Source organism: Mytilus galloprovincialis, chromosome 3, assembly GCF_965363235.1.
Source record: "Mytilus galloprovincialis chromosome 3, xbMytGall1.hap1.1, whole genome shotgun sequence".
Taxonomy (NCBI): domain Eukaryota; kingdom Metazoa; phylum Mollusca; class Bivalvia; order Mytilida; family Mytilidae; genus Mytilus; species Mytilus galloprovincialis.
This window is the reverse complement of record NC_134840.1, coordinates 99,183,806-99,206,570: the sequence shown is the minus strand read 5'-3', so window position 1 is coordinate 99,206,570 and position 22,765 is coordinate 99,183,806. Positions and strand designations below refer to the sequence as shown.

Genomic DNA, 22,765 nt, shown 5'->3' with positions numbered 1-22,765 from the left:
TAACAAAAAGCATCAGGTTTAAAATTCAATACGCCAAAAACGCGCCTCGTCCGCACAAGACTCACCAGTGACGCCCAGATATACAAGATCGAAAGCGAAAAAAAGTTCAAAGTTGTACAGCACTGAAGATCAAAAGTTGAAAAAGGTTGTGTCAAATACGCCTATGTTTTTATGCTTGGGATAAGAACATACTTATTATTATTTAGAACAATTAATGCTATTGCAAACAGTAAATTTTATCAAATGAATATAACAGATATACATAATGAAACTGAAGTATTAACTCATTACATAAAACAAACACGAATACATAATGCAAAGACCAACACAGAATAGACACACCCGACTCAGTCCAGGCCTCAACGCAGTAAATTATGAAAATGACGTCACAAACGATGGTGAAAAGGCATTAAAAATTACGTCACATACAAACGGCTAAGCGACAAGGATTAATCATATAAGACTGCAAATATCATGAGAAGAAATAAAACGACCAGCGATTGTGCAACAGTAACAAACAGTACACATAAAATAGAATCAATGACACATACCCACTCCAAACACTTATTAACCAATTCTTGTTTGAGCTCATCGACTGAGCAAAAAGTACAACTGTGGATTGGTGTTGGCAAATATTTTTTGTATAGAAACAATAAAAAAATATATGATTGATATTCTCTGGTTAGTATTGTCAATAAATCAATTTGACACTTAACATTAAAGTGGACACAATTTCGTAATTATTGCTGTCCTTTTTATATAACAGTCCATCCTTAGATTTTAAATTAACTGATTTGTGATTCTGATACATTTTACTATTATGTAAAAATATGGTTGTTGAAGGTAACACAGTTGTTCAATTAACCATCTAGAACTAGCATTCTACTGATTATTAAAAGCCGGTTTAACATTTTCAATAATAAGGACATGTCTGCACTTTCATTTTTAACAATAATTTCTACAATACTTGTTGTAGATGGTATAAAAACAATCTAATGACCACACTTCACAAAGGAATGTTTCAAGGCCTACCAGCGCTATACCAGCTGTATGTATATTATTTTTAAATACTATAAATAATATATGCAAAGGAACACCAATTAAAGAAATATATCTACTGCACAATGTACAGTGACAGCAAGAAGGAGTTATAACGAATATTCCTTCATAGTTAAAAATGAGATGACAAAATCATTGCTGTTGTCGATAACAAATTGTGTTCCAAACCGCCCTCAATTGATATTTCTATATGTTTGTCAAAATATGATGAAGATATAACTGTTTTGGGGGTATTCCTTCTTTCATATTTGATGGAAAAGGTGCATTATAAATCAATACACATTAAATAATTGAGTGAAACATTGTGAAAGACATCATCATTCCATTTTTCATTCTTAATTTGTTCTTCGCAAAACTATTTTAGCATGTATCATTACCAGGTTTAAAAGTGTGTACGTTTAAATAAGCTATATTTATTTTCATAATTTTGTAAAGTAGATTGGTATCCGAATTTGATAGTTGAAGAAAACAAAAATACCAAACTTCAAGAAAATTCCGTACGATGACATATTTTGAGGTCTATTCTATATAATGTGTAGAGCTGTTACGAGTTCTGCGAGAATATTGTAATGATTTATTGTTGAAATAAATTATATGAAACACTTTTCGTCGCTACCTAAATATGCCCACTACGTTTTTTTGCCGAAGACCATGGACATTTCCTACCTGTTTTGTTCTGTCTTAGAGTTGAACACACTTTGTTTTTCGCAGAGATGTTGTTGGTAACAACTTTACCTTTGTCAAGAGTGACACATTTACCAGTAATCCAAGTCTACGATTTCTGTAAGTACAATTTTGAACAGTTTCAAATACAATGATAATTTGCTAAAGAGTCACCAGCAAACTGGGTTATATTATTGGGATAGGCACTTAATCTGTATGTCAATGTTTAACTTGATATTCATAATTAAGGTAATTTCAAAATGAAATTAAATGTTCCCAATCAAACAACAAATCAAACCAAAATTACTGTTAGCTTTGAACCATGTACATCAAAGATGCGAATTAAGGAATAACAGAACTGTAGTTGAAGAGTTGCCATCGTCAATTGTCAAATGCATTACAAAAAGAAAAAATACGATAAAACTTGAAAAACGTCTAAATTTGACAAATAGAAAATAAATCCGCGAAATTTCATGAATAATTTGGCACAAAGACGTCATGGCTAAACGTGACGTCATACAAATGAAAACTTACAAACTGGAGGTTATTACGATACCTGTACGCTTCAAATTCGGATAAAATTACATTAAAACGGCGAACTCGCGGTAGGTGTTGTTTAATTTTCGATTATATAGTAGTAATCGAACATTTGTTGATTCAATCAAATCAAAATGGTGGGTCCCTCCTTAGTTACGACTGGTCAACTGTGGATTTGACGGTTACTTTAGCCAATGATAAAAATTGTTTCGGCCAAATTGCATTAGAATGCATTATACCTTAAATTGATAAAAGGATTTATAATTGATTTTGAAATTGAATACTACTTTGAAGACGGGATACTCTTGTCATTCTACAAATGACCTCTATCACTTAACCCTCTTGCTGCTAAAGGGACATTTTTGGCTTCTACACACAAATCTTGTTGATTGTGTAGAACGTCAAAGGTCCATGGTAACGTCACAATACTCAGGGACACTAGCAACGTCAAAAGACGGCGCCAAAAGGAAGCAAACTGTATTAATAAAATGCATTAAAAGTATACTTAAAACGGATGTCAAAAAATGATACTGGATCATAAGCTTGTTAGTACTATAATAATAGCATATTTAACGTGTTTACTACTTATCTAGTTCGTCATTTTCATGTAAAATGTTGCATTCTTTCGAGAAATGTGTTTAACGTTTTTTTCGCACATCTTTCAATCAGAATAACTTATGTAACACTCGCTTTCCTAATAAATATTCATAAAAAGGGTAACTGTTATACTTGATTATACGCGAAATATTAATATGCAGTCACAATACACGCTTTATTTATGCCGCGTTTGAAATCTCAGTTAGGATTTATTTTTGTAAAAGTACACACATGTTAACCGATATATTTGCATTGCCATGCGATATTTCAATACATTTTAAACCCGTTTCATTATGGAAGCATTGACATAAAAATATTTATTTGCATTCGAAATAAGGATGTTAAATTAGTAGTAGACACAATGATTTCTATTCCTATCATATATATAATCGATATTCTTTCCCAGTGGCAACCTCTTTTTTTCTGGCATTCATCACAGATCTTTTACATTGTAGGACCCATTGAGCAATATATGTACTGTACATTAAATTTCAGACGTCCTTAATATAGCATGAAATATTTGCCACTGAACGTTGAGAAGAAAACAATTTCTCAAATAACAGATTTTAAAGATATTTTGTGTATGTTAATTACAGTGTGTACTTTATCATAGAAAATGAAAATGAATTATTATTGATTCAGGTTCACTTGTAGACAATAGAAATTCATTTTAGAGAATTTCGTCCCTCGTTTTTTTCTATGTTTTTTTTCGTATTCTCTAAAATTTGGAGCAATGGGTGGTCAACAAAATAATAATAAACATGATTAAAAAATAAACAAAATGAATATGGATGATATTTTTTGTAAAAAATATTTCCTCGCCTAACGAAACAAGGCTTGGAATGAAAATGATAATCTGCCACGCTTGATACTTTACAATAAGAACTAGTTCATAAAATCAGCTGCTTGGAGATTTTATTTTATTTTTATTTGTACACACATTGTTTTTATTTTTATTTTCATTGGGTGCCGTTGTTTTGCCATTTATATAATGATTTGAGAGACTTTTTTCCGGTATTTACCTATTATAACAAGGTTTAATAAGCTAATCCAAAAACGAGAATATATATATTTTAGTATTTTAGAGGTGGCTAAGAATCATTTATGCATTTCACTTGACAAAGATCAAACAAAATCGCCTTCAAAGCTATTAGCAATTGGTATATTATTTTCACTTTATTTAAGATAAGACATATAAAAAAACAATATTTCAAGGTTAAAAGTTGTATTTTTAAATAATCTTGTATTAAAAATATCGTTTATGACAATCTTAGAGCAATAACTTCTGTAAAATTACTTATTCATCGTTTTTCATAATTACGGCTACAGTAACGCGGGAAAAAATATGGACGGCGGGAAAGCGCAGTTCTACAGAGAGAAATAAGTTTTGCAACGTCACATATAAGAAACATCAAGATGCTTTTGCGCGACAAAGCAAGAAAAATACTCGGCAGTAAGAGGGTTAAGGAATAACAGTACTGTAGTTGAAGAGTTGCCACCGTCAATTGTAGATTTGACGGTCGCAAATGCAGTTTTACTGTTGAGGCGTAGCGGAGACAGTAAAACGGAGATTTGCGACCGTTAAATCAAAATTGACGGTGGCAACTTTTCAACTACAGTACTGTTATTCCGATTCTAATGCATTACAAAAAAGAAATAATACTATTAAACTTGACAAAATGTCTCAATTTGACAAATAAAAAAAAAAAACGCGAAACTTTATAAATAATTTTGGCGCAAAGACGTCATGGGTAAACGTGACGTCATACACATGGAAACTTACAAACTGGAGGATATTATGTTACCTGAACGATTCAAATTCGGATAAAATAACATTAAAACTGCGAAATTGTGGTAAGTGTTGTTTTATTTTTGATTATATAGCAGTATTCGAACATTTGTTGATTCAATCAATTCAAAATGGCGGGTCCCACCTTAGTTACTCCTGGTCAACTGTGGATTTGACGGGAGCTTTTAGCCAATGAGAAAAATGTATCATAAAAATTGCATTAGAATATTTTGTTGAGGACGGATCTTAGGTTTATTTCTAATATCTTGTGTTGATATTGGTTTGTTGAAAAATTGCGATGTTCTAGTCATTTAATATAAATGCACATCATTCGGTCTAAGATATACCAGATAAGGAACAATTAGCAATGTCGATGCGACATTTTTACGGGACATTCGTAATTCTTAAATCATATTATGTCCTACAATTATAACAATTATCGAGACGCTAGTTACTGGGAGAGTCTAAACACATATGTGATAGTTATATTTTGTCGCTTATTATCGCTACCACTAACGAAAATTTCAACTAAGACACCCATGTAAGACATGTCTCTGTGGTGTTCCGTGTTGTATTGATATTGCTCGTAAACTAATATGATCAATTACGGAATTGTGGCATTGCGCTTATTGAAATATAAACAATGTACCATTAATGTATTCACTTTGTATCCTTCCTTTTTAACAGTTACCTTGAATTAATTTGTGATTGCATTAGCGCTCCATTTTGGTCCTGGATAAATTCATTTCCAAACCGAGGTAGTGTAACATGCTTGGATCAGAATAATGTTCAGCTGTCAAGTCTTCCAACCAGTGACTTCGAAAATTGCACAGGTAAGTGTATACGTATTGTCTTTTCTACTGTAAAAACCATGTTTATAACAAGAATGAAATGTGAAATAGTTTAGACAATTATATATATTACATTATAGTCTAGGTAATGGAGACGTATACCAAAAAATCATTTGTCAGTACTTCATTTAAAGAGTTAGAGTCAATATCATCTACATCTATACAATTTCTATTGTATTTTGGATAAACACATGTGTTGGTTTCAAGGAAGTGTACTCAGACCTGTCAAATGACACGAACATTTTTTTTACGTACAAAAACCAAAGGGTACAACCAAAGGGTACAAATTGGGAATGTGATATATTTTTTTATGTCAGCGCAGATCACAAAAAAACAATAACAGCCTTCAAAATATTTGAATTTAGAGTAGCAATAAAAAAGCAATCAACATAGGCAATCAATTTCCCTGAATCAAAACCAATGAAAAAAATCACAACCATGACAGTAAATAATGCACATCTCAAGATTGTTTGATACCGTATCAACAAAACAAACGAAACCATCTTCTGTACCCAAGAAATATATAATGCCTCATGTCAATACAGTCAAGGTCGTTAAAAATTTCCATTTATTTGTTGACTCAATACAGTTTAATTTAAATGATAACTCGAACTCCACGAACATATATTGACATCATTTTGATAGCAATATTAACTCTTTCAGTATGAAGAATTATTTAAGGTTGTTTTATTAAGTTTTATTATTATTTGAGTGCCTGCTATTAACTTAAACACTAATATCAGGTGTGTAAAGTCTATATAAAATGTGTTTTTTTCTGGATTGACCGTCATCAGGAACACTCACATATATATATATATAAAAATAAGAAAATGTGGTATGATTGCCATTGAGACCATTCTCCACAAGAGATAAAGCCATATATTTGAAAACAAAGAATGTCTGCTGTTTGGTCGGGTTTTTATCTCCTTGAAATATTTACCATTTCTATTCTCAATTTTATAAAACAGTTGAAGAGCTACATGTATATAATCAAACTAAATGTCTTCATAGACTATTCTTGTCATCCTGAGTACTGTTCAAACGGTGGGTCTTGCAGTCAAAACAATAATGGTGATTTAGACTGCTCGTGTGTTGGTGGCTGGATTGGTGAAAAATGTACAGGTAAGAGCAAATATTGGATCAAATGTGTTTCATTTATTTATCATGGATTCAGTATATACAATGAACCACATACTTTTAGAAACAAATTACCAAATTAAGAACATGCATGTATTGTATACACCATTACATCGAATGAACGGATAGGATATACATATTTTTCTATATGCAGTACGGTCGTTTGTATTGAAAAAGAATGAACGCGTAGATGTTGATAACATTAGACGGTGAAAACGCAATAAGTTTATAAAGATCGGTGATACTTTTGAGCATTTGATTTAAATCGTATTTTATTGTAAAAGAGGGACGAAAGATACCAAAGGGACAGTCAAACTCATAAATCTAAAACAAACTGACAACGCCATGGCTAAAAATAAAAAAGACAAACAGAAAAACTGTAACTGCCATGAAAAAAAAAATATGCAAAACTTGTAGTTCACCTTATTAATGTGCAAATTATTGCCCTACACAATATTCATCCACAAATGGTGTTTGAAATTTCATTGAGGGTGTATTATACCTTACATTGTTATAACAATTATTCAAATACAAAAGAAAAAAGAAAGCTTTGAAAATTTGTGAAACTTTTCTTTTAATTAGTTATCAAAGGTATCAGGATTATCATTCAATACGCCAGACACGCGTTTCGTTTACACCAGACTCATCAGTGACGCTCAGTTAAAAATAGTTTTAAAGCTAAACAAGTACAAAGTTGAAGAGCATTGAGGACCCGAAATTCCAAAATTTGGCAATAACACTGTGTTATCACTTAAACTGATGGGTTAAGCCATTTAATATCTAACATAATATGTCCATTGTAATATTGATTGTCACAGTAAGTTCAACCTCTTCTTGTCGACTTATGAGGCTGGCTTCATACAGGAACCTCTTAGAAAGAAAGAAATCAAGAAGACAGTTTCCGTCAGTCTAACTTTCCGCTATTTAGATAATGTTCTTGACTATGCTGAACACATCTATCCAATCAAAATTAAGATTTACGACAAGACAGTTACAAGGTAGTCAGTTGATAACACAACTTTGTTTCCTTCTTATATGGTTGCTGCTCACAATGAGTCATTTCTCTATCTCAGATATGTGTGAACTCGTCTGATCTATAGATTTTTTTATTATTGTAATTGGTACTTTTGTTTTTACTGATTTGAAATTTCCATATGCGAGAAGGTTTATACATGCAAAGTATGAGCTGTTTATCTTGTCACTAATATTGGTTTCGGTCCTTTTCAAGTTTATTTGCATCATAATGTATTTTGTTAGTTTTATTAATTTGCTTTATTGTAAAATAAAATGCACGTACACATTTATTTATGATAACAAGGATGGCACTACTCCCTTTTATTTCATAGTTGTGTTTTGTGTTATACGTATATCGTATAATGAATGATCTAGACAATGTACAAAACAATTATAGTAAAACAGGAGTACCAGCATAGTGCATGTATTTGTAAAAGAGATGTTTTTTTTTTATTATTATTTCTTGGCAGGAGTCGCTGTTAAATGTAAAAAAAATAAGAATCCCTTAATGGTTATAAATGAAAATAGTTTAGATCTATTGTTGTGTTCACTTCTCATGCTTAACATTGCTCATAATCTTCAAATTTCACATTTTGTAATTTACACATTTACCTTACCCAATCTCATTGTAACAACGAATTTGTGGTGTTTACGAAACATATATAACTGTTGAAATGCATAATTCATTTGTATGCAAACTGAATTTTTTAACAAAGTTAACGTTATTATAATTATAAATCTTCAAAATCCATGTTTCAAATTTTGATGTTTGTTTTGGTTAGCTTGTAAGTGGGAAAATGTAATAAATAAAACCAAGCTAAACAGGACGATCAAAATTGAAGTATAGTATAAAAGTTAAAGCGTACTCCAATCTAATATGGATATTATTGTTGGGTTGTTTATATTTGAGCTATGTTTTTGTAATACCTCTCAGTATGTACTCTACCAGTATCTTATTATTTTGACACAAAAAACATCTTCATAACAACAAACTACTCTTTATCATATTTTAAGCACTATTTTGCTATCACCTTCATAAATAAATTAATGATAATCATGATAATATTGCATGTTTAGTTACCCTTTACTGTCCTATTGTAGATTCTTCAAATCTTTGTGCAGAAAATGTGGACAATTTCAATACTAAATGGAGCATAACTGCACAAAACACAATAGCTACCTTAAAATGCAGTGGGTATCATACAGGTTATGTGTCAAGATACTGCAGTAGCTATGGGAAATGGGAGGAACCAAACTACAGCAATTGTATTAGTAAATCAATACAAAATCTCAAATCACAGGTACACTGATTATACTATGACTTATTCATAAATAACATATTTCAGACGTTTTAAAGCGATAAATTGTTTAAATATTGGTATAAGCACCAATGAGGCAACTCTCCATTCAAGTTACCATTTGAAAATGATAGCCATTGTATTGATTTATAAGCTAACATAATGACATAGTTTACATTGTCAACGTCTGTTTAAATAATAAAAAGACACACATCATGGAGATATACATGTATATCTAAAATGTTCTGGATATTTGACAGATAAATAAGTACAGTTATATTGATACCTATATAATTTATCTAGAAATTGTTATATTTTCATATATAAAGACTAAGTTATTAGCTGGAGCCAGTGACTATGATAATGTGACCATAATCTTGGAAGATCTAGAAAACATAACTAGAGATAACAATGAATTACGGTCTGGTGATCTGCTTACTTCATCAGCTATATTGAATGATATCGCCAAGTATGTTACAGAACACAAAGATAAGCACACATCTGATCAACTAGAGGTTAGTTACGCAATTCATACTTTTTGCACTCATTGTTGTTATATGAAGCAATGAGAGAAATCTAACCAGATGTAAAGAACTGCTGTTAAATCAAGCGTATTTCGCCATCTCTTTTGCAAAATTAGATTAATCATTTCAGTAGGATAAATATTTTTATATACATGTTCCGGACTATACGCGTATGATCATGACAATATACGTATATTCAAATAGTTCGACCGTATAGTCGGACCATATGTGTATATACTCTTATAGTTGTTACCGAGCACGACCATATGATAATTTAGGCCATATGTGTATTCTGCAAATAAATCTGTATTCCTTCCCAGGAACACACAGCTTGTTCTCCAATCACCACAAGTTACTTACCGAAATTCTTTATACTTTACATGTTTTCGGAATTGTTGTACATCAATTTTTAAGGTTGCCTTCACTGGAGTAAATTTGATACATCTTTATCCTGTTGATTGTCGGAATAATCATTTATCTTCTTTCCCCGTTGTAGATTATCTTATTTTTTAAATACGCCTAGTTTCTTCTTTTTTCTCTCACATTTTTGATTTTTTTTTGGAGTGTATGCTTGCTGCCCTATATGTTTATGTATTTTGCGTATAATCTTCTGGCATCGTTTAATCGTATGACTATGAACATGAAATATAACTAAATAAAAAACATATTTTGAAATATTAAAGAAATTGTAGTTTTAGTAAAACCAAATCGAATCACAAAAATGAAGATAAACACGAAAAATCGGGTACAATGCCTATAGTGCTTGTGAGTTCAATAGTTGATTTTTGTTGAACTGTTAATTTTGCTATTACTTCCAAGTTTTATGCCATAGTCGAAGTCGAAATATTGTGTTTCGTAAGGAAAAACCGGCGATGACCATGCAACGCTCTAATTTGTGAGTAAAATTAATTTCTTTTTTAAAAATGTATCAATGATTACCACTTGATTAGTCACAATTTCAATTATGTAATTCCTTACACCGTATAACATACCAGGACTATACGCGTATGGTTGGCCAATATGAGTTTATACGCATACAGTCATGACCATACATGTATGGTCCAAAAAATAAGTTTTTAAATAAATCAATTGACGATATACGGAATCTCCATAGGGAACCAAAATGTTAAGAGACATTGTGATATCAAAGCAGGTGAAATTGACATAGTATTGTTGTCGGTTAGCACTGAAAATTACCGTAAAGAGTTTGAACATATATTTTAGCATTCTGTCTTTTTTAATTTCAATTTTATAAGAAGTGTGTATATTGTCTTACTATAATTATGGGGCAAAGTAGTATTTAGTGTGGACAAATAAAAAAAAAATGAATTAAATAGAAGGGATAAAACAGTTTTGTATGTTTAGTATATAGTTCAAAATGATCCAACAAATTTTAATAAACGCTGTTTAAAATACTCATTTAAGTGACTTCACATATGTTGTCGTTTGACCACTCAATTGTACATGTGTTCATATTGTTTCGATTATTATACTACCGATGGCTATCAAATGCTTGTTCTATTCACAATCAGCTAATCATTTAGCGTTACACATGACGAGTTCAAGGTAAAAATTCAAGTATCAACTGATCAGGGGATAAGAAAAGGTGCAAGAAACTTGAATATAGATCGACGCTAAAAATTAGTATTTGCATTAACTGTTTTATGTCTTTGGAGCAATATTTTCCTCATGTTTTTTATGCCCCACCTACGATAGTAGAGGGGCATTATGTTTTCTGGTCTGTGCGTCCGTTAGTCCGTCTGTCCGTTCGTCCGTCCGTTCGTCCGTCCGTCCGTTCGTTCGTCCGTCTGTCCCGCTTCAGGTTAAAGTTTTTGGTCAAGGTAGTTTTTGATGAAGCTGAAGTCCAATCAACTTGAAACTTAGTACACATGTTCCCTATGATATGATCTCTCTAATTTTAATGCCTATCTATATTTTTACTCATTTTCACGGTCCATTGAACATGGAAAGTGATAGTGCGAGTGGGGCATCCGTGAACTTTGGACACATTCTTGTTTTTATTTGATTCAACTACAATATCGAGAGTAAATCAAATATTACATATTTATAATATTAACTACAACTTCCATTTGAAATTATATCAACAATTTGTTTGTACATCTACGAATTTTTAATATAAAACTGTGTTTATTTAAACAAGTTTAAATTTGTCAAAAACTGTTAAACTTTTTTCGTGTAATGAGCATTGTGATTAACAATGCTTACAGCTATCGATTTAATAAAAAGGCATATTTTTCTTTCAGATCTTTGGTACTCTGTGCAACAATTTACTAGACGACGGAAACTATCAACAATGGAACGAGCTTAACGTCCAGGTTTATAATTTTCAATAGAAATCTCAATATGTACGATCGGGTTTTTATAAGCAATGATACCTATCACAACGTGCACGATCAGATTTTTAAAAGGGTTGGAAACGATCTTAGTGGCACGATCGTGTGTGTAAAGGATTGGTACCGTTATCAGTGTTTACGATCGGGTTTTCGAGAATTGGTAACGATCTCAGTGTTCAAAATCATGTCTTTTAAAGGATTAGTAAAGATCTCAGTGTGCATGATCGTGTGTTTAAAGGTATTGATACCGATCGTAGAATGAACGATCGGGTGTTTAAAAAAAATTGACACTGATCTCAAAATGCACGTGCGGGTTTTTATTAAAAATGACATCGTTCTCAGTGTGCACAATCATTCTTTTTTTAGAATGATGCCGATTTCAATGTGCACAATCATTTTTTTTTTAAAAGATATCGATCTAAAGTATGCACGATCGGGTTTTGAACAGGAAAGATACCGATCTCTTTGTGCACGATCTGTTTTTATAAAGATGTTTACCGATCTCAGTGTTATAGTCGGGTTGTTGTCTCTTTGACACATTCCCCATTTCAGTTTTCAATTTTAAATCTTTTATTTATTGACAGTTCGTATTTTACTTTTCTTAACTTAATCTTCAACAAATGGAAGCTTTTAACGACCTTGACTGACTATACAGCACTTGCATGGTCGATTCGTAATCTAGGTATTATTTTATTAAAATATACTTGTTTTTAATATGTGTAAATTAAATCAAAGAGCATTCATCTAAGTTTAACTTGCTATTTAGGATAAGAACCTTGGTGTTCATTATAAACTTAATTTGATCAATGCGGAAAGGTATGTTATAAATGTATGTCAAATTGGATAGTTTTTTTTTTATTTCAATGATCGAAGACTCGAAAAGATTGAACTTAAGTGTATGCAAAGAAAGAAAGGCAGTACTTTGGCAAAGAGAAAAAAAAGAGAAAACCAATAGTATAAGTAAAAAGTCATAAATCGATTAAAAGAAAAACACATACGGGTTACAAACAAAAACCGAGGGAAACACATCCACTATCAAATGGATACAATGGAACAGCAGACAAGCTGAAGTGCAGTAAAAACAAACATCAACTTATGAACTAGAAACTGACTACTTTATAACAGCTGCCATGTTCCTTATTTTATATAGAACATTTTGAGAGAAACAAAGTGGGTTCAAACTGGTTTTAATGCTAGCCAAACCTCTAGCTCATATAAGCGATGGTTCACTACTGGCTTTAGACATTTATCGGTATTCTTAATCTATTTTTTCCAGGGGTTAGGTGGTATTACTTCACTCGTACACGCAGTTTCGGAGTATACCAAAGCATTTAATGATGTATTGGACGGTGAATTCTCCCTTGTCGTAGCAAGGCAAAATGTTGGTAAGTTTTTGGATTTACTTAATTTCTTGTTGGATATCATTTTAATTTGTGAATTACTAGTGTTTATGTAATTCAGTACGCAAGTTCTTTTTAAACCAAAACTTGTAATATTGGCGTGAGGAACGCTTTGATGGAAACTTATATTTAAGATTACAAAGTCCAATATCATTTAGCCCTCATATAAGTACTAATCGTCCACGACCAAGTTTCCACTGCATTCATAACATTGAGAATGGAAACGCGGAAAGCGTCAACACGAAAACAAATTGAACTTAAAAAACAAAGTAGAAAAAGTCCACAAAAGGGTGTTCAACAAAGCGAGAAAATTCAGATTCGGACTTCTGTTGAAATGAGTTTTACTGTGTGTATTGCTAAGTATTTCTTTATTCTACATTAGCTAGCGGTAGCAGAAGGGCTTTGCTATCTCACAACACTCGTTTTACCCTACCGCATTTTGGTTCTGTTTTTTGGTTACGTATGACGTCCATATTCACTGAACTACACATCTGTGTTCAGGGACCAACTGAGGCTCATCTCCGGCTGCGGGATTTACTCGCGGCGTTTAATATCCAATAGTCGCCGTCGGCTGTTATCAGCTCTTTGGTTGGGTTGTTATCTCTTAGACATATTCACCATTTCCATTTTCAATTGAAGTTCACTTCACATTGACGTCACACTAGACTTCTAAACAAATAAAGAACCAAAATAACACAAACATACATGTCTAATATATGCCAGAGGTTGGAATTCCTTACATGGGACAGGTGCAACATGCAGCGAACTTATTATGTTTTTACCGATCTCAGACCTTCCCCATGACTCAAGTCAATGTTGAATAAAGACACACACACAGCAATACGAACAGTTAAATTCAGAAAACTGTGTCCGATGTTACTGACATACAAGCCGCAGACCCCAAATAATCTAATTGAAAAATCATGCCTTATTCATGTGAAAATCTAGCACATTCCCGCACGGTTGGGGTGATGCATCATATCATCAATAACATATACATATACAAAATAACCTGTATCATGCAAACAACTGGTTTAAAAATAAATGCATTCATTTCCGATGCACAATATCATTGAATCAATGTTAAGACAATCGTAACATTATTGCTTCTAAATAAGTCGTATTTTCGCTATATATTGTGTTTGGTCTGGTAGCCGTTTAAAATGTTTAGGCAGAATTGCTGAACTTAAAATTAGCGTAAAACGTGATATTGTTGTAAAAAATCATTAACGATAGAGTTTTATTATAAAAAAGAAAATGTGGTATGATTGCCAATGAGTATATTGTAAATTATGATTTACATATTAACATGATTATTGCTGGTACAAAATAACAAACCTTGCGTTATCCAAGCATGCAAGCAGTAACATTGGATGTATTGAGTCTCATAGTCATTCTGTGAAATTTGCCATTTTTGTAATTTAAACAAGCATTACAGAACCAATACAGCTCATACAAAATATGTTATCATTACCATTACTCTGTAATATAAAACATTTATATATCTTAATCATAAACCATTTATTGAAATTAAATTTAACTATTTCAGTAATACAAATAGGGAAGACTTCGTCGGATGAGATATATGTTCCTGATCGCTTGAAAACATCAGACTCGTGGATATCAGAAACACAGACTGAAATTACACTGACAAAGAAAAAATGTAGCGGTAAATAAATGACACGTTTAAAACAAAAATAACACTGTATCATAAATAATTAATTCCTTGAACCCTAGATCGAACATTATGAAATTAAACCAACATAATTTATTGTTAAGCAGTTGTTTAATATTTTACGAGCTACCTCTTGATAACTTGAGTACTACATAGACCTTCGTAATTAAGGCGGTATACACCCGACACGAAAATATAAAACACAGCGATGTTGTTTAATTGAATAAAGCAAAATGAAAAAAGACTGACATAGTGTTACATTTTAATTTTGTGTCGTTGTTCTTCTCTTATATTTAATGCGTTTCCCTCAGTTTTAGTTTGTTACCCCGATTTTGTTTCTTGTCCATGGATTTATGAGTTTTGAACAGCGGTATACTACTGTTGCCTTTATTCAGATACTCTTGTCAATAATGTAGCTGATGAGTACTCTTATAAGTCTATTTATTTTAAATATATATATGACATTGATTTTAAGTTTACAGAACAGTCAACTCTAATTGTGTCATTATAACTTGATATAATATTCAATAAGTTAAATTTTAAGTGATCTAAATACAAGTAAAAAAATGTATGCTTGGTATTTCCGTATACGTGTTGCACGTGTTCACGAAAAATATCCTTATAGGATGCTCTCATATTGCCAGGGAGAAAAAAGGTTTTGCAGGCGAAATTACAAAATAGTCTTGAGAGCAAAAACTGAATTAAAGGTAGCAATAAAACCTGTTATGCCGGCATCAGGTAAAAACGACATTCAACTTTATATATAGCTAATAAAGGACAATTGTGTAGGTTAAAAATTACACAACTCCAGACCCTTTTGTTTTCCACATAATTAATATTGCCAATAATTAACAAGTTCCGGGTCGAATCCGGTACCGATACCAATAGTATATTCACCTGTTACCTATTACCTTATCTGTACGTTCCGCATCTAACAGGCGCACCACCAAATATATACACGGGACATAATCACAAAGTCGACACAACTAAATTCAATCATTGTCAAATTGTTCCCTATTGTAGTTTTTTTTTAAGTAGTAAGACTTTCTAAGATAACAATACGAATACTAAAAATTTGGACTAAGGCGTAGAGGTACAGTTTTCAATTTGTTAGCGGGCATGACGTAGAACAGCGAATCAAAGATTTGAACTTTATGTGACAATGCTGTTGATTAAAAAATACTCAATTCCAGGACCTGAATATTACCAATAATTGAAAAGTTCCAGGTCGACGGGTTCAAACAGAAAGATTTGAAAGCAGAGAAAACTGTGTATCTTATAATAATCGGCACGACTTTGTCAGATGACAATACCAATACTAAAATAAGGCCTTACTCATAGTTATATACTTTAATTCAGTCACGGACCCGCGATATCACGGGTGTGTTCTAGTATTAGACTTAAAATCCATAAAAGAACATTTACCAAAATTGCAGCAAATTCTAGATTTCTTTTCCTTCTATTTGAAACAAAAATAACACCAATGCATATATAAGGTTAAAATCTGAGTCAGTTTTGTCTAATTAGCAACTCGCAAAGGGGCTCTATACAATTTTCAAAATTTGTAGCTTCTATTAGTCCTTAACTTCTACAACTGAGGACATTGATTTACTTTTAAACTACATGTTACATAATTAGCAAAATATTTAATGTCGCCGCCTTTTAGGTCTCAATGATTTTGATTTTTCTTGAAAAAAGGGTGGTCAGTTTAAACCTGGCAACGTTGCTATAGGTATTTTATAGAAGTGTTTCCCCCAGTTTTAGTGTGTAACCCGGATTTGTTGTATTTTTCTAAATCGATTAATGAATTTCGAACAGCAGTATGTTGCCTTTATTTATTTTGATATGCCTCCACTATGTATATGACATTAATACTTAAGATCATAGAATCGGATGGGATAAACATTTCTGTTTTCACAGCTTTAGATTATAAAGATGTCAACAATTCTTACTCAGTTTGTCGGTTTAAAACTTAAAAGGTTTTTATTTTATATCATTTTTTGTTTCATCGTACTGGAAATCCATGTTTGTATGGAGCCATTAAATACCCGTTATTATCTGATGTGCTTTAATGAGAAAAAAATCGTGATTCAGATAATTTTATGACGAATACTCATGAAGTAACCAAATTGATTTTCAATATTTCTATTTTAGGTTTGACAGGATATAGCAGCACATTCTATAAAAGTATTTCAGGACTGTTTCCGAAGTATTTAATACTAGACGGGTATAATAACATTAACGTTTCAAATTATTCTTCACCAGATGCGCATTTTGACAATAAATGACTCTTCAGTGATGCTTGAGGCCGACAGATTTAATAAAAAAGACAAATTTAAAAATATAATAGTTTTTAAATTAAAATGCACAAAACGTATGGCCAAAATATGACAAGGAATCAAATCTTTGCATGAGGGAGATAAATTCCTTTATCTAAAACAAATGCAAACATTTTGTAACATTAAATTGTAAAAACACAAAACCGTATTGTCAACAAAGTACTTAATTGGCAATACCTTATTGGACTAAACGTAATTTGTTTTTTATTTGAAGTTGCTATAGTAAACTATAGAAGACTAACATTATTCCTTGTTTCTTCTATAATTTCAACGGATAAACGCCTTAAAAATTAAAAATAAATTCTGACGTCAGACAAGCGAATCAATGAATGTGTTTGTACATAGATGTTTTTGTGTTCTGTTAAATTGTAACACGATAATGACTGCTGTACCCATAGTTTGACTATTTTATTCATTATGTCTGTTTAGTTCACACATCATTGTTAATATAACGGAGTTTGATGAGACTGTCAGTGAGAGTGAGATGATTAGCGCTATAAAACCAGGTTTAATTCACCATTTTCTACATTTGAAAATGCCTGTACCAAGTCAGGAATATGACAGTTCTTGTCAATTCGTTTTGTATGTGTTTTGTTATTTGATTTTGCCATGTGATTATGGACTTTCCAATAAGATTGGCCTCTAAGTTCAGTATTTTTGTGATTTTACTTTTTTGTATTAAACAAAGCAACTGAACACGTATTCATATACACCTGTTGAAACAACTACACGTGTTGATTGAAGACTAAATAATTATGTTCATGATGCACCTTTAAATATTTAACTAAAAGCTTATTTTTTTTTTGGTTTATTTACCCGGCGACTTGTTTTCTTATTCACGCCTCTATATTTTCATTGAATGATAGCAGTTTTCCAATTATTTGGTGTAACATCACTAATGCGGGCCCGGCCAGAAAGCACATACCAAAAAGTAGTACATATTTAACGCAAAATAGTTCCTACGCATGAGTGTAACTTTCAAAATATGTAGGATATTTAGGTATTTTTGGCATCAAATGAAAGCTGAAGAACTGGTGATCATTGTAGAACACTCTTGGCCTTTAATTTTAAATTTTAAATATTAAAAAAACTGCACAAAATTTAAAAAAAGAGGGTACATTTAATATGTTAGTCAGATTTGAAGTACCTGTTTTGGTACATCCGAAGTTTCGGGAACCAGTTATTTCTTATATGCCATTAAAGGTATGTTGATTTTTTCAGTAGAAGACACCATAAAGTGTTGCTTTGACATGCAATGATTGCCACTTTATTTGAACTTAAAATGAGAGAGGTGTGCCTGCTTGAAATGGAGGAATTTAACATAGAAAGCAATGGGACCATGACTTAGTGGTGTACTTCCATTTGAGGGTTGATACAATCAAACGTGTGATTTTTTCTTATCAAAGATCTGATTTTGTTTTTTTTATTAATTCTATTCTTGGTAATGTAATATATCTTTTAAATGTTGGAAAAACATCTGTTGTGATCAGTCTTGTCTAGAAAATATTGCAGACCCGTCAGTGATCTACGATCTTTGTTGTCTAAGATAGCCTGTTGTCTGTCTATGCATATTGGTTCTTATGCAACACTTCAACTTTCTTTATAAATATTGAATATTATAGAAAGCTGGTTCACAATACCGTTACACAATTGATACGACACACATATTTTAATTTGCTTTGTTATTAATAATATATATATAAATATTTTTCAGGAATGTAAAATCATTTAATGGGAGTTATGATGTTAATTCTATCATAACGGATTTTACGATTCATGGAACATCTTGCTTAGATTTTTCCGTAATTATAAAATTCGACCACCTTTTGGTAAGTAACAATATTTTCAAAACTCTCTACAATATTGTTTGGTCACTGTGATGTAATACATATCTAATGTTTTGCGAAATTCACTGGATCCATTCCGCATGCAAATATATTGCTTGTTTAAATTTTTTTCATATTTGTCTAAAGAAACTATTATTTCTATAGCATGACTATTTTGCATACGAATAATACTTAACGAATGTAAAATATAGTTAAAGGAATTGTTCTATCTTTACGATTACTGAGATTGGTTTTGATAATACAAAATCTAAAAATGTTCTGGATATGCAAAATTTAAAAGTTTATTAAAGTATGAAAATTACAATTGCCTTTTTTTCTTTTAAACAAGGATAACATGTCCATGCCATTTTGTGGACATTGGAATTTCAGTGCTATGTAAGTTTGAAGTCTTTATACATTAAGAACATGTGTATTGGTGAAAAGTGACAACTATATACTGGAAGCATGTTAGATACCTGCCTGAAACAACATTCAAATCAGAAACTGCATACTAATTTGTAGCATGCCACAACATTACAAAACAAGAGCAAAACATCCTATCGTGTGCTTACATACATGTAATAAAACAAAAACGTATTAACAAAAACATGAATACCGAACTCTAAATTATAAAAGGGAAGTCCAACACAATTTGCAAAGGATCTTGTGGAAAAAAACTGTCATATTATTGACTTGGAACAGGCATTTTCTATGGACAATAATGGGTGAAATCTACCTTCTGAAAATCTAGGATGAGAACATCGGGCATGTTCTAGGACAATCAACCCTCCATTAACCTAGTCCGTTCCTGAAGAACTTTTTTAAAACTTAATATGGAAATTTTGATTGATATTAGTTCTGCTTTTCCATGTATTATTGTTTTGCTTTCAGCTGATTGATTTTTAATATTAAAGTTCTGTTAATTGACCATTATCATTTGAATCAATTGCATACAAGATAAGCAATAGTCAAATAATACCAAGGGATGTAGCTCTTAAGGAGGCTCGAGGATACAACAATTTCAGCAAAATAAAAAAAATCTGTACACTCATAGTTGTTACTTTATAATATGGTACAAAAATCAACCAATATAATGTTGAAAAACAATCAAAATATAAACAACATAGAAAACTAAAGACTGAACACATAAACCTTTAAAACTGATTGCTTGATAGTAAATGTTACAAAGTGTCAGTAGATCCTGGTCTATGTGTATCATGTTGCTCATGAAATTAGGAACGCATTAATAAGTTTCATTCGGTATGTGACCTTTTTAGGAAAAGAGAACACGATTATTGTTTTGACATTTTAAACATATTCGTTGTAAATTGTGTATCAGATGGTGTCCGTCGGATTTTGAAATGAATGATTTTAACTTCAGCATTTAGAACTCTTTATTCAATAAACAATTTGTTTTGTAGAAATACTGTTTATGGAGCGTGGTCTTCTTTCGGTTCACGACTTGTTGATGCTTCAGATTCATACACAATATGTGAATATAATCACACCACTAATTTTGCCATATTGATGAGCCCAGAAAACAGTATGTTTAATTACAACTTCCAATTGATTTATTTACGTTTCACAATAAGAAGAATCGTTAACATCTGTACACTACACTACAGGTGTACTTTGTCATTTGCACTAACCAACGGTGGACAAACCAATGCGGTCTACTCTCTGTCCACGTCCTTTGTCCACAGTTGGGGTGGTGCCCACACTATGCCGTGGACATCCGTGGGCGTAGTGTCCACCCTATACCGAGGATTGCTGTTTTATTTACTTGAACAATATGTATTTAATGACACACATATGTGTGCTGGAAAATTACGACACTTTCTCAAAGGTGTGCAACACAAACTAAAAACGCAAATTTAGACATGTTTGGGGAACTCTTAGCGATCATTGAAAAAATCTTATTCTAAACCATAACCAATTCATAACTTTAATCAAATATTTAAAAATTGATTTTATTGGTAAAATATTTAACAAATAAAACAATAAATTTAATGCATAGGATGTGTATTTCGACAAAATGTCTCTTCCGTGATGATCAATGACAACATATTTGATTTTTGTAACAACCTAAAAAATAACTAGTATTCTGATACACAGCTGTACATTTACAACCGTAAAGTCTGACGGTATCTACATGTTTGGCAATGTACAGGTTATATGTTTTGCTAAACTAAATGCCATCAATATACATCAGTTTTGGAATATGACAGAGTAAGGTATATCAATAATGTGATTTTTTCATTTAAAAAAACTCTTACTCTTACAAATCATAACACATTTAGCAATGCAAACATTTTAAAACATTCAAGAAAGATTAGATGACGGGAATGGAAACTGTGATAAAGAGACATTAACCCAACAAAACGAGAGAAAAATAACCAATTTACGCCCTGTATATATTCCGACACTTCGACATCAGGTTATCACAGCACCGTAATATGTACTATCGTGTATATTAACGACGTATTGTATGTGAATCCTGGCCCACGTCAAACGCAAATTCATATTACATAACAATACGTAGGAGAGCTAGGTTTATTGACATTTGCGACAGTAAAACCACGTTTTACGCTGACTGCGAATTATATACAATTCGGTTATCTCAATTCAAGTTTAAATACAAAAATCAGAACAAATCAGAGTACCGTAGTTTGGAATATATTTCCAAATTCGAAAAATCTGCAAACCGATTGCGAGTTGTCTCAATGACATTGTTTGTCCGTATTTTTTACTTTAGGTTGAGTGTTCCTTTGATATCCTTTAACTCTCTTCTTCAATCATTTTGGATTGAAAGTTTTTGGCTATACTAAGTTACAAATAAGTAAATAGAGAATTTGGGCTAGTTGTCATCGAATAGGAACTATTGATCATGTTTTGATACACATTCAATATTTTGAAATTAAAGATTTTTAGAAAATGATTGTATTCTCAAATAAAAAATAAGTGAGGTATTATGTAGACTTTTGTTTGTCTTATCGTCGTTTCTTTTTCACGCAATGCATTTTAACGTAAGAGTATGAATATCTAGTCTCTCTTATACTGATTAAATTTTGAATTTTCCCTTTTTAAATTATTCATACCGAAACATCGATTTATCATTTATCTAGCAAACAGTACATGTATATTTAATTTAAAAAATCATTTATAGGTTTCATATCGAGTGAGAATTAGATATCGCTTGATATCAATTCGAGTTATTTAATTTCAATAATAATAAACGAGCCCATGGCGAATTTATTATTATTGAAATTAAATAACGAGAGTTGATATCAAGCGATATCTAATTCTCACAAGTTGTTAAACCTATTTCTCTTATGGCAAAAAGTTGTATGTGCGTGGCCTATTTGTTGCGAGTTGTGTTGCTACGGCCGTTTTTCTTTGCAACGCGTACTGATCTTTCTCTTATGGTTGGTGCCTGTTATCTAATTTGTAACAAGTGTATTGACACGTTATTTCTACAATAATAAACAAATAACTCACTTGTTGCGCCTTAAAATCTTCTTTTTATCAAATGTTATTACATTCTGAAGCGGCACAGAAGCCAGAAAATGCCCGGTGTTTATGTATGACACCGGAAGCATACCTATGACGTCACGTAGTGTAGGAACCAAAGAAGATAACATCTTTTCGCGGAATTTTCTTTAATGAAGATTTTACACTGAAATTGTGATTGAAATTTAATTA

At 31.8% G+C, this 22,765-nt stretch overlaps 2 protein-coding genes across 2 annotated transcripts in view; both read left to right on the top strand.

Annotated features, from left to right (window-relative positions):
- LOC143069515 (adhesion G-protein coupled receptor D1-like) overlaps positions 1–22,765 on the top strand; it is a 176,632-nt gene that overhangs the window by 56,389 nt on the left and 97,478 nt on the right. The gene's annotated exons all lie outside the window — the stretch shown is intronic.
- LOC143069514 (adhesion G protein-coupled receptor B3-like) lies at positions 983–22,078 on the top strand. The gene is made up of 13 exons (XM_076244193.1): positions 983–1,048; positions 1,771–1,842; positions 5,333–5,478; positions 6,508–6,618; positions 8,749–8,948; positions 9,275–9,460; positions 11,734–11,805; positions 13,100–13,208; positions 14,773–14,892; positions 17,053–17,125; positions 18,952–19,066; positions 19,413–19,459; positions 20,485–22,078. Exons 1-13 carry the CDS (start codon positions 996–998, stop codon positions 20,939–20,941), a joined length of 1,761 nt encoding a protein of 586 aa, XP_076100308.1. The 5' UTR covers positions 983–995; the 3' UTR covers positions 20,942–22,078.